This window comes from Typopeltis vanoorti, chromosome 15 (genome assembly GCF_054136105.1).
Source record: "Typopeltis vanoorti isolate ZY-2024b chromosome 15, IOZ_Tvanoo_1.0, whole genome shotgun sequence".
Classification (NCBI taxonomy): domain Eukaryota; kingdom Metazoa; phylum Arthropoda; class Arachnida; order Uropygi; family Thelyphonidae; genus Typopeltis; species Typopeltis vanoorti.
Window position 1 is genome coordinate 122,906,228 of NC_143563.1, and position 12,988 is coordinate 122,919,215.

The window sequence follows — 12,988 nt, forward strand, 5'->3', positions numbered from 1 at the left end:
AACTGTGACAAGCAATAGTTGATAAAGGTAATGTAGATATCCTGCAGGATGATTTTAAAAAATTGGCATTGTGGGCAAAGGATAATAATCATCAATTAATGTTGCAAAATGTAAGGTTATGCACTTTGGGTTGAAAAGGTTACATATGGTGTAACATATTGCTAGTATTGGATTGGAGGACATTAATGGGGCTAGGGACTTTAGGAAAAATAACATCAGCAGGATGGCAGTGGAGATAAGAATGCTTTTAGATGTTAGATGTGTGGTGTGACTAGAAAGGATCGTCTGAGAAATGATTATGTAAGGGGAAGCGTGAAAGTTATGAACTTAGGAGCAAAGATACAGGAGGCAAAGTTGAGATGGTTTGGTCATGTGATGAGGAGGGAGGATAAGTATGTTGGATGAAAGGTCATGCAGATGAATGTGCAGGGGAGGAGCAAGTGCAGGAAGCCAAAGAAAAGATGGAGGAGGAGGAGGATTTGAGGATGAAGAACTTGGATATGGTTACAGCTCAAGACAAGAGGAAGTGGAGGAGACTCATTATAAACAGCAAACCTACTCAAGTGGACAAGCTGCAGAAAAAGAAGGATGGGGGCTTGGCACTTGGGGATGATGGTGGACAAAGAGCTGAAGTTCATAGGGTATATTACAAAAGTTGGTAAAATAGCTTAAAGGATTACTTGGATGTTGAAAAACATGCTAACATGTGAAGATAAGGAAGTTATTATCCCTCTTTATAATGCTATGATTTGGCCACATCTTGACTTTCACTCAGATTTGGTTACCTGGGGTTCTTGGGGACTAGGAGATAGTGGAGGATTCACAAACGAGTGACTAAGATGGTGGCAGGTCTGTGGAATACTCCCTATGAGGATAGGTTGAAGGTTTGTGAGTTACAAAGTTTAGTTGATAGGATGAAAAGAGGGGACATAATAGAAACTTTTGATATTAAAGGGTTTTTTATAAAATTGATGTGAGTGAAATTTTTCAATATATAACATATTGTCATAGAACTTGGGGTCATTCATGGAAATTGTGTAAATGTATGATTAGTGGAGGGGGGGGGGAAACCAGATTTTTTGCATGAAGAGTGGTGATGGAGTAGAATGGATTGCCAGAATTGGTTGTGAATTCTCTGGCAGTGAATAGATTCAAGGAGAGGTATGATAGGATTTGTGTGTATAATGGTTAATGTGGGTCTTCTACGATGCGTCTTCAACTCAATGAAGATGCCATAATAGTAATATTTTTACAGATTAGTGGAGAGTATGCCTGGTAGTGTGGAAAGTGTAATCAGGGCAAAAGGGATGATACACACACACATGCCATTTAGTATAGTGTTTGTGTATTAAAAGATACTGAAAATAAGTCGCAGTTCAGTGTCATACAGAATTGGATTATGATATAGTGATCTCTTAGACACTGATAATTTCTCATCCTTATGCATTTTTAATCAGTACCTAGAATTATATTTAGGAAATGCACACAGGTTACAGACCAAACTATTGGTGGATGGCATTGTGTGCAGATGGAGGAGAATTAAGTCATGTTTCAGATAACTTTGATCATCATTTTTTGATAGTTTACATCACGATTTACATTTTTTGACTCATTGGTTAAAATTTTATAGCATTGTAATTTAACTACTCAAGTGTTGATTATATGATTTCATCCACTGAAAGTTCTCTTTGCTTTGTATAGCATGATCTTAGTCAACCCCTGAGAATTGAGAATATTGATTCATCATCAGGTGTATTGTTTCCATACTATGATCAAGATACAAGGATGGTATATGTTGCAGGAAAAGTAAGATTACGTTATACTTAAATCATTAATTCAAAAATATTGCATTATTTAATTTTTGTTCATATTCCATTTGTAATATATGTACTCAAAAAATTGTGTTCATTTTTAACATCGTTTCACTTGATTCTGTTCAAATTTTTGTAATATCATTAACTGTACACACATCCACCTATACAATTAGTTGATATGTATAAACCCTTATAGCACTAATTAAGTTTACAACATGCTTTAAGTTAGTAACTATTTTTTAGCATCGTTGCATCGCGTTTTAAAATAAAGTTGTAACATTCACTGAATTTTTAATTAAACCTGAAGCTGCTGCTGCATTTCTGAACTTGTCAGACAAACTTTCACTGCATACATCTGATGATGCCACACACACACAGTTCTCAAGATATATACTCTCTCTAATTGTATACACCATATAGATAACACATGTATAACTTTCAAGTAGTTTATTAGAAAAATTTCATACCACCAGAATGGATGTCATGTTCCTCTTTACTAATGTGCCTGCTGAAGAACTACTACTTCAACGGATGGAAGTGGATCAGATTTTTTGTGTTGGGAGATGGGGGTATCTTGGGCCCATATACGAGAGGTTGGCTGGTCAACTTATAGTAGCAGGGATGAAGGAGGAGGAAAAGAAACCTTTTCTGTGGGTTTCAGGGTATATTGTGAAGGGATGTTGGACAGTGGCTGTACGTGTTCCAGTGAGTTTAGTACAGAGTGAGAGAATTATTGATGCTGTTTCAGATGAGCGTTTTCCACGAAAATATTTGTAGAATATACAAATTGCAGAGACTAAATGGTTGTGGTGTGTTTTTTCCATGAGAGGCCTGATGTCATGGTAATTCCGAAAAGAGAAATTTCATCTTGTCTGGGAATTTCAGTGTTATCAAAAATAATACTGGAAGAAAATGGTTCTTTTTTGTGGGAAATAAGACAGAACTAGGTTTTACTAGCATTGGAGAGTTGATGAGGTTATCTGAGCCCCATTGGAGGATGTCTTGAAGGTCCGAATTAAGGGAAGTTGTGACCTGTGGGTTGAAGTGAGTTGTGTAGGGTAAGGTTTATCAAGTGAAAGGGAGGAGTGCAATGTGCTGTCATCTGCAAACCTGTGTATTGGGTTGGAGGTCAACTGAAGTAGGTCATTGATGTACAGAAGGAAGAGGGTTGTGAGAGAACTGAACCTTGTGGGACTCCAGCATTAGTTGGATGGTGGGAGGATGGGGAGCCATCTACCATCACACATATGGTGCATCCAGACATTAAGCTAGCAATCCATCTGAAGAAGTCCTGAGACAATCCAAATGATGTAAGTTTGCTTAGTAAGCCCTTCTGCAAGATCCGCTCAAAGGCATTAGAGATATCAAGTGCAACTACTTGGGATTCGCCAAATTTTTCCATGGCATATGTCCAGAGATGGGTGATATATGAGAGCAGGTCATCTGTTGATCGGCATCGATGGAAATCCATACTGGTGGTCGCTTAATTGCTGGGTACCTTCAAGGTACATTAGAAGTTGAGAATTGAGTTTTCTCCATCACTTTAGATAGGATTGAGGTGAGTGAGATAGGGCAGTAGTTAGATGGCAGTGATTTGTCACCCTTTTCAGGAATGGGTTGAATATAGGCCAATTTCCAGGTTTTGGGATATATATATATATATATGTACCAGTGGAGTAAGAGAGTGTGTTTAGATGGCATAGGATAGGAATCAGTTCTGCTGCAGAGACCTTCAGGACAATTAGAGGAATGCCATCAGGGCCAGGAGCTTTTTTTGTGTCTAATTTTGACAACAGGTTTATGATCTCTTTCTGGAAAAAGGATACCGGGGGGGGGGGTATATATATAATAAATTGATCAGTGATTTGAAGAGAATATCAGAGAAATTGAATACCAGGGAAGTGAGGGCTCAGCTGTATCATCATGTGTACAGCTGATCAACAAGATGCTTCGACTGAAAGAAATCAAGTTTTATGGAATGAATCTGAATTTTACGTTATTGTTATGGCAAAACTTAAAGAAAAATCTGTTAATCTTTAAAAATGTCAATGAATCCTAAAAATTTAAATATAAATCCTAGCAAATTAATACATAGTATTAATTTACTGGAATGTCTCCTAGCTATAGCTAGGAGACATTCCATGAACATTGTACACAACAATGAACTTATGTCTAGACATAATTTAAAATCATCAAAATCCTACATAATTCTATATTGGTTGTCAGCTTGCTGATCTTTTGTTTGTTTTCATTTCTTACACCTGAAGAAGTCTTGTTAAGTAAAGCAAAACATGCCTTTTAATAAACTAATTATTTTTGTGCAGATATGGTTTACTATCTTATAGACTCATATTTATCCATGCATTTGCAATGTTACATTCAACTATACCACTCTGCACTATGACTACATGGCAAGGCTACATACAGGAACATTAGAGAATTAGACAAAATGTTACAAAAGATTGCAAAAAGATGTCATCGGGTTAGTATTTCTACAGTAATGTAAGATTTCTGGAATTATTCCTAAATTCAGAAATTTTAAAGAGAAGTTTCATGCCCTCAGAAAATCAAGTATGATAGCAAAGGTGGTGGTGCTACTTATGACACTTTGCCAACACAAAATGTTGCCTTGATAAACTAAAGGACAGAAAACAGTATTATCTGCTTCATGAGCTTAAAAGCAGATCAGATGCAACTTTATGCAGAATGTTATTCACATTCTCAATACACAAGCAGATAGAATTTATGAATGGAAGAAAGCAAATTTATTAGAAAGTTTAATAGTTTAAGATTATTATGTGCCACCTCCAGCTATTTCAAGGACTCGTCATGGCAGGGCACACTACTTCCATTTCATCATCTTCCCTACTTAATCCTCTAACTATGCACAACAAAATTGCTACTATCAAACACATAATGCCATCTTCTTCTCACCTCCACCAGAAATAGTAAGTTATGTGTATTTTCATGGCCAATTACCTTGCACATGGGATGAAAAATCCAGGTTTCCAAGGAAAAACCATGCTATCTCCATATGCGATTGCCTAACTTACCTTCATCTCAGGTATTTTCTAGTTGAAAGGTTCAATGTTGTGTTATTCTTCCAATTGTGCTACAGAGACATTTTAATAACTGAATAAATACATGTTAAAATCTCAAGAAAAAACATTTGTCCAGAAGTAAAAATGTTTTTTTTTTTTACAGCAGAGCAAGTTTTTTTAGCAAAGCCTCAACTTTTCAGTCTGTCCTGAAAAGTATTAAAAGAACTACTATTAACAAATTTGACCATGCTATCTGTTTCTTAACTCCACAAATAGCTTCATTTGATCGTTTTAAATCAGCAATCACAGTAAATGATGCAAAACTTACAATTGACAATCTGATACGTCTAGTTTTTTAAACATCTAGCTTAAAAAAGTTAAATGCATATATATATATGTGTATGTGGAAATAGGAATCTTATTGTCACATAAAGGCAAGGCTACAATCATTTTTTCAACACAGAATGACAGCAAAATCAGATAACCGCTTAACATGCATATTCACTATTTATTAGATCATGGACATATTTGAGAGCTTCAGTATTGCACCAACAACCTTGTAAAAACTACCTATGAATTTGCCAACTTGTTTAGCATAGATTTTCCTATATATCTTCTTGTTAAACATCATCTAGCTAAATAACTAAAAGGCTTGACAGGACAATTGCCATATTTTATTACTCTGAACACTTTTTACCCGCCATCAGCCACATCATTCTTAATGAACATGATATTTTAGCCAGTTTTAATACATTCAGTTTGTTTACCAACATCCCAACCAATGAGTTTCTCATACTGCTACAAGAAAAATCTCCAGGAAAATCATGACACTCCTAAAACACTGACAGAGTATGTCTCATATTTATGGAGTACAGCATTACATGGTTGTGATTCTTGGACTATTACAAAACAAGACACCAAAAATTTGGTGCATTTGAACTTTGAGAAGGAAGAGATGAGAATTAATTTGTTAGAAGAAAGACTAATGAAAAAGTCCTAATCATGGAAAAACTTTTATTGGGATTATATTGATCAAGTGTATATAATAAACAACTAAGTTATACCAACTAGTTTCACCAACTAAGTCTGTTGGCATCTTCAGGGTACATAACTGATGTAAGGCACTAAAAAGTAAAAAACTGTTACAAACTAAAATCAACCGATTCCAATTATATTAAACAAAGAACAGAGCACGTACAATACATTCATAGAACATGGATGATCTCACTTGTTATTTAGGAACGTTCTATAGTTGGCACTATAATTCAGTTCTGGCGAGTTGAAGGATCTGATAAGGGTCTTCCAGATCACGGGCAAGATTAGTCCTTGGTTCCTGTTAAGGTTTTGTGTACAGCGGGCAACTGTTGTGGCCTCCTTAAAAATTCGGGAGCGGAAGTCCTCCTCCATGTAAGGAATTGTGCTTCTATCCCACTCTATGGTATGGTTTGTTCTTGAGAAATGAAAAGCTAAACCTGATTTTTCTTCTCTGTTATTATTGACATCACCTATATGTTCTTTTTGCCTAATTTCAAGGCTCCTTGAAGTTTGGCCGATGTAATTCAACCCGCACGAGCATGGTATGTTATAGACTCCAGCATATTTGGAGAAAGGATGGCTATCTTTTGGAGATCTTAAGAATTGTTTAATCGTTTCTGTGGGTTTAAAGGCCACTCTTATTTTATGTGGTCTAAGGAGTCTAGCAATCTTATTTGAAACTGTCCATAAGTATGGAATGACGATGGCAGAAATATAACGTACATCATCTTGTTGTCTTTGTCGGGGTTCAGAGAAAAGTATCTTGTGGACGATATGGTTGGAGAGAAGTGGCCAAGAGGCAGATCAAGAATCTCCTCTGTAAATAACTTAATAATAACTGGAGCAAAAAACTATGAAGAAATAAAAAGGTTAGATCACAGGTTAGGACACTGATGTATCGCTTTGCCAACCAAAGAAAATGTATGGTAGGAAACTGACTGAATAAATTTAGATTGAGTACGTGAGAGTTAAATCACTTATTTATTTTGTGTGTGAACTACAGAAAATGTAAGAGAATGATTAAAAGCATTATTTAAATTAAGGAGATATTAAATACCACATTGTTTTAAAACCGAATAAGAAACTCAAAGATTGGAATCAGAGAGTTTCATGCCGAATATAGTAAACTCTCTGATTCCAATCTTTGAGTTTCTTATTCGGTTTTAAAACAATGTGGGATTTAATATCCCCTTAATTTAAATAATGTTTATATTGCTGAAATGAAGCCTATTGGCTCTTTATATTTAAGATTAAAAGCATACATTTAAAATAATAGATATTAAAAAAAAAGTTATATAAAAATGCCACCTGCATAAAATATTACACAAAAAACAAAATGTCAAATTTCACTCATCCAGTAATTAATATGCTTTAAAGCTGTTTCATTACACTGCATTAAATCTTCTTGGATACATATATTATTAATGTCTAATTAGGCAGCGTTTCAGAAGCTGTTCCATGGTTTGTGTTTCACCACATGAGCAGCTGTCATTGTCTGTGTAGCCCTAGTTGACCAGTTGACCATATTTTGCTTTGATCTGCCATTTTGGAACAAAGTCTGTTCAGTGCTTCTATCTTTGCCAGTCTAGATGTAAGCTGGAAGGAAAAGATTCGTTCAAGTTCAGAGCCTCTGGAGATTGTTCTTACCACATTGTTGACTTTGTAGCTTTTATGGAATCAACCAGTGATTCCACTGAGCGAATAAAACTTTTCCTTGATCTTAGCCTCCTATGCTGTTCATCATTTATTTGTTGTTTCTGCTGATATCTACTCTGTGTTTTCCGTCTAATGTGAGGAGGTGCATTACCAGACAGTGAGTATAGATGGTCAATTTTTGTAGGCTTAAGGCAGCCAGTAATATGCTGACATGTTTTATTAAGAACCTCGTCAATAATTTTGACATGTGATCTTTCCCGAACATGGTTAGCATACTTGACTGTCAAAAAGCAAAGTGCCAGTGTAGAGGTGTGCAGTACTTGTTGAATTGCGTCCTACCAAAAATGAAGTTAATCAGCACAGAATATTATTACGTGTTTCAATTTTAGCTGCTGTCTCCTCTGTGTGTCGCTTATAATTTAAGGTCCTATGTAGTGTTGTAATCATAGGGTCTCTTGTTCCCATTATATATTTTATGCTATTTCTTACTTTATCTTCTTTTACTTTAATTTCTCTATATATCTTTACTTTCTCTCTATCTCTTTATACTCTATTTACTTTACTTGCTTTATTACTCTATTCTTAGTCTTATGCTTTACACTCTTACTTATGTTACTCCAGGTTATCTAATTTTCTATACCTTGGAAATCTTGGAAAATTTATTTCATGTTACGACTGTGCCACTAAGATTCCCCTTTAAGGTTATTAAATATAATTAGGATTACCTGCAGTATCTCTTTAGATCTATCTCAAGCGTTATTCACAGTCATGGCCTCTTATTTCAATTTTGCACACTGGTTCGCATTTTATTTAGAAACAGTGCATTGGATCAAGGATCAGTGAATACACATTCTTTAACATATGGGTATCTAAAAATGGATGGATAGTGGATGGAAGAAATTCTCTAACCTACCTACTGTCTAAACACCTTGCTCGTCTCCTAAAGGATCATATTCAAAACTCTGATACTTACATAAAGAATTCGAAGCACTTCATTGCTAACTTGAAAAACATATCTATTTTTGAAACAGATATTCTTGCCAGCCTGGATGTGGTATCCTAATTCACCAACATCCCGGTAGAAGAAGTTATCAACATTTTACATAATCTGTATCCTCAAGATACTGCTAACCTCTTCAGTCATTGCCTCAAACCTAACTTCTTTAAATGGAAGCACTATATACGAATAACTAACTGGCTTGGCTATGGGCAGTCCCCTATCTCCTCCGTGTGCAGATCTATTCATGGAGAAACTAGAAAATGACATCCTTTCCCAATTAGACCCTAAGCCATTATAGCTTAGGGTCTAATTGATGATGTTTTTATAATTTGGAGAAACACTAAAACAGCAGCTTTTATCTTTCTGATGGAGGGAATTTATCTTTCTAACAAAGATAAATTCCCTCCATCAGAAAATCAAATTCATCTTGGAACTTTAGAAGTATAGACAACTACCATTTTTAGATACCCTAATCAAAAAACAAGCAGATGGGCATATCAACCTTAAAGTCTACTCTAAACCAACCCACACTGGACGTTATCTTCACTTCTCGTCTACTCACCACATTTCTCAAAAACTTAGCATCATACACATGCTGACAAATAGAGCCACCAGCATCATATCAGAAGAAAAAGACCTCCAGGATGAATTAACTCATATATCACAGACCATGGTAAACAACAGCTATCCAAGAAATTTAATCAAAAAGATATTTCATAGCAACCCCACACAACAGCAATCTGCCAAGACTCGATATAATTCCTCAATTCCCATTCCTTATATAGGAACAGTGTCAAAAAAGATTGCAACACTCTTCGAACCTTTTGATATTAGAGTAACTTTCAAACCGATCAAGACAATCCAAAACATATTAAGGTCACTAAAAGACAGCGATGCCTTCTTCAAATACACTAGAGTATACAGCATCCCTTGCTCCTGTGGTTTAAACTACATAGGTCAGACATCAAGAAGTCTTGAAATAGGAAAAAAGGAACACGTAGGGAATGTTAAAAACAACAGAATATATAGCTCCGAATTAACCCTCCACTTCTTCAACACAAGCCACACCATTGAATGGGACAAAAGTTCCATGCCTTATCTTGAAGATTTTCGGTATCGCAATTTCAAAGAAGCCACTGTGGTTCTTCGTTCTGAAAGCAGCCTAAACAGAAATCAAGGAATGATCCTGCCTGACAAATGGAAAACTCTAATAAGATTGCTAAGCTTGCCAGAATTTAATTTTGCTGCAAACTACAGAGTGTGAACAGTTAACAATAACTAATGAAACATGCTCCATGCATATGATGTTATGCTTCTTTTTAATTTGTTATATTTTATACGTTTGTTCTATGTAGTAGCGACTTTGTGTTGTCCATTTTAGAAATTATGGACTTTACAACCGTGTTATAAAAAAACTTTTAATTTCCCGACGTTTTGATCTTCATATTGAGATCATCATCTGGAGCATATACAAATATACAGGACAAGCTGAGTTACATTACATAGTAAGCTAGAGAAACAATGATTTGATCACAGGTTATTCTACTGGCATGACCTCTAGTGAAAAAAAAAAAAATAATTATTTAGAAACTACATCAAGCTAAATTTACGAGAACATAAATAATGAATAAACTTTCTTTCTTATAGATAGTTTTCTTTTAGTAACAATGATGTCCTATTTTTAGTATTACAATTGTTATTTTTGATTTAGGATTTTAGATTATCTACAGTCCTGTTTATAGTTACTCTTAGAGAGGAAGGTTCCATGGGTCGAATATGGGCCTTCCATATGTTTGGGATTTTTAGACCATTATTATTGTTCAGATTGGGGTGGTTGGTAATAATCTCACAGGCTTCCTTAAATTTGCATTCATACAATGTTTTGGTGTGATGTACACAACAAGTGCTTTTCCAGTCAATTCTATGTAAGGTATTCAGGGCATGATCCAAAAGGCCAGCTTCGCCATAATTATTATATTTAATGTGACATTTATGTTCTTTTTGTCTGATGGGAATTGTACATCCTGTTTCTCCTATATATGATATGTTACAGGTGCAATAAACACGGTATACTCCAGGGTGGGCTAGTGGAGGGAGTGGGTCTTTGGATGAGTTGAGTAAGCTTTTTAGTTTTTTTGCAAGAGGTTTAAAGGTGGCTTTGACACCATACCCTCCAACACTTCCGTAAACAGTCCCCTGGTGATGTCCAATTGGGCTTTTTTCTTCACTTATTTATGTTCAGTAGTAATCAATCTAGTAAGCAAAAGCCAGGTTTTCCTGCTACTGTGTTTCATATCTAAACTTTTAATTTTCTCTGCCCATTGTCGACTTGTTTTTTCAGACAGTGTTGCTGTATGTTCTTCTCCTGCATCAGTTGTTTCTGATGAAAATGGATCGTTATCATATAGGTCACAATATCTTTCATATATTCCATGTTGTGTTCTGTAAAACCTGAAATATAACATGTTCTACAACCTCTTGGAATGTGCCTGGTAGCAGACTGTCTAATAGCTTTGGTAACTTTCCATAATTTTCTAGTCTAAGTAAAATTTTTATTATTATTACTATTATTATTATTATTACCCCAAGACCTCATGGAGTCAAAGACTCATCTGGGAGGTCCTTTTATCACATACACAGCTCATCATATCTTGTTTTAAACACATTCAAATTCTTTGCAGACACCACATTCTCAGGCAAGGCATTCCAATCATTCATAACTCTGCACGAAAAAAACCTGCCTCTCACTCCCCTACTCACACCCTCTTTATACAGTTTCCAGGGATGACCTCTGGTTCTACCCTGATCTCCCACTATTCTCTGTAAAACTTTTGTGATTGCAGCGGATGCAGCAGCAATAACAAATGGCATGTCACCAAGTCCTTCGTCATTTAAGAACTGTATTATACGTAACATAATAAAGGACTTTGCGGCATGTATGCTTCCCGGGAGTTGGATATGGCTGGTGAGAGAAGGGGGAGTGCTTATATGTGCAAAATGCATGCAGTGGGAGGAAATCAATGAATTAGATATTTCGATATCTGACCTAGTTGCTTCAGGGACAAGAAATGAATATCAGGAGACGAGTAGTGTGATACGAGAGAATGAAGAGCAAAATATGAATGAGAAAATAAGAGTCGGGAGTGTGGAAGCCTTGAATGACTGTGAAATTTTCAGAGATGGTTTTGATTGGGTAAATGAATGGCGAGTAAGAGTGACTAACTTGCAGAGAGAGAGAGAGAGAGAGAGAGATAGATGAGCTGAAAGAGGAGGTGGAATGTCTTGTGAATGAGATGAGAAGTGTGAAAGATGAGATTAGGAGAATGGAAGAGATGAATGCAAAGCGAATCAGAGTAGGAGTGAGAGAAAGTTTTGGGAATGATAGAAGAGGAAAGTAAAGAAACAGTAGAAGGAAGTGAGAGAGAGAGAGATATGGGAATGATAGAAGAGGATAGAATGAGAGAGATATGGGAATGATAGAAGAGGATAGAATGAGAGAGATATGGGAATGATAGAAGAGGAAAGAATAGGAACAGTGGAACACAGGAATGAGGGAGAGATATGGGAATGATAGAAGAGGAGAGAATGGAAATAGTAGGTGGAAGTGAATGAGAAGAATGCGAGGAAGGACTGGAACCAGTGATTGAGTGATGTCAGGAAGGCAGGTAAGTAGGGGAACACAGAGAGAAAGCGTTCAAGGAGAGAGAGAGAGAGAGAAAGGCATGCATGGGTGCAATCGAGGGACAGGGTGGTAAGAGGTGTAATGTATGGTAACTCAATGATCCGTTGTGTGCAAGGATGCGTGAGGAGTATTTGCTGGAGGAATGATAGAAAGTGTGGCTATGGCAATTAAGAGGGGTGAAAGGGTGGATGAGATGATTATGATGGTAAGAACAAAGGACTTGAGAGGTAATGTAAATTGGGCAGCGAGAGATATGAGATTCTTGCTTGAGGTTGTACAAAAGAAGACGCAGAGAGGAAAGATAGTGTATGTGTGTGTGTGTGTGTTGTCTAGGTATGATAGTGACGAGCCGAGCAGAAGAGCAGTAACATTGAATAATATAATAGCTAGAATATGTCAGAATAGAGGATTGGATTATGTGGATGCTTGGAGGGTGTTTGAGGACAGAGAGGAATTGTATGCAAGAGACCGCTTGCATTTGAATGAGGAAGGACGTAGGCATCTGGAGAGCTTGCTGTTCTGAACAAGTCGGTGTGTCAATGAGGGGAAACCAGAATGCCCAAGGTGGATGGTAGCAGGGGTGGCCTCTTGTGGGAATGGTTACTTGAGAGAAGGGGGACGACATCAGGTAACGCTGAGCCCAGTGGAGTCTAGAGAGAATAATGCTGGGTATAGAAACAGTGGCATTTTTAGCTTTATACTATTGCCTGGAGTATCCGGAATAAAGGAGAGGAATGGGTGGCACTGATAGCATCAACCT

The 12,988-nt window shown here is 36.5% G+C and overlaps 1 protein-coding gene across 4 annotated transcripts in view; it reads left to right on the forward strand.

Annotated features, from left to right (window-relative positions):
* LOC150099115 (coronin-2B-like) overlaps positions 1–12,988 on the forward strand; it is a 565,643-nt gene that overhangs the window by 368,942 nt on the left and 183,713 nt on the right. For all 4 annotated transcript variants that reach the window (XM_090404927.1, XM_090404925.1, XM_090404924.1 and 1 more), the window contains one exon: positions 1,702–1,806. In XM_090404927.1, the coding sequence (XP_090261053.1) occupies positions 1,702–1,806 (105 nt within the window). The remainder of the gene's footprint in view (positions 1–1,701; positions 1,807–12,988) is intronic.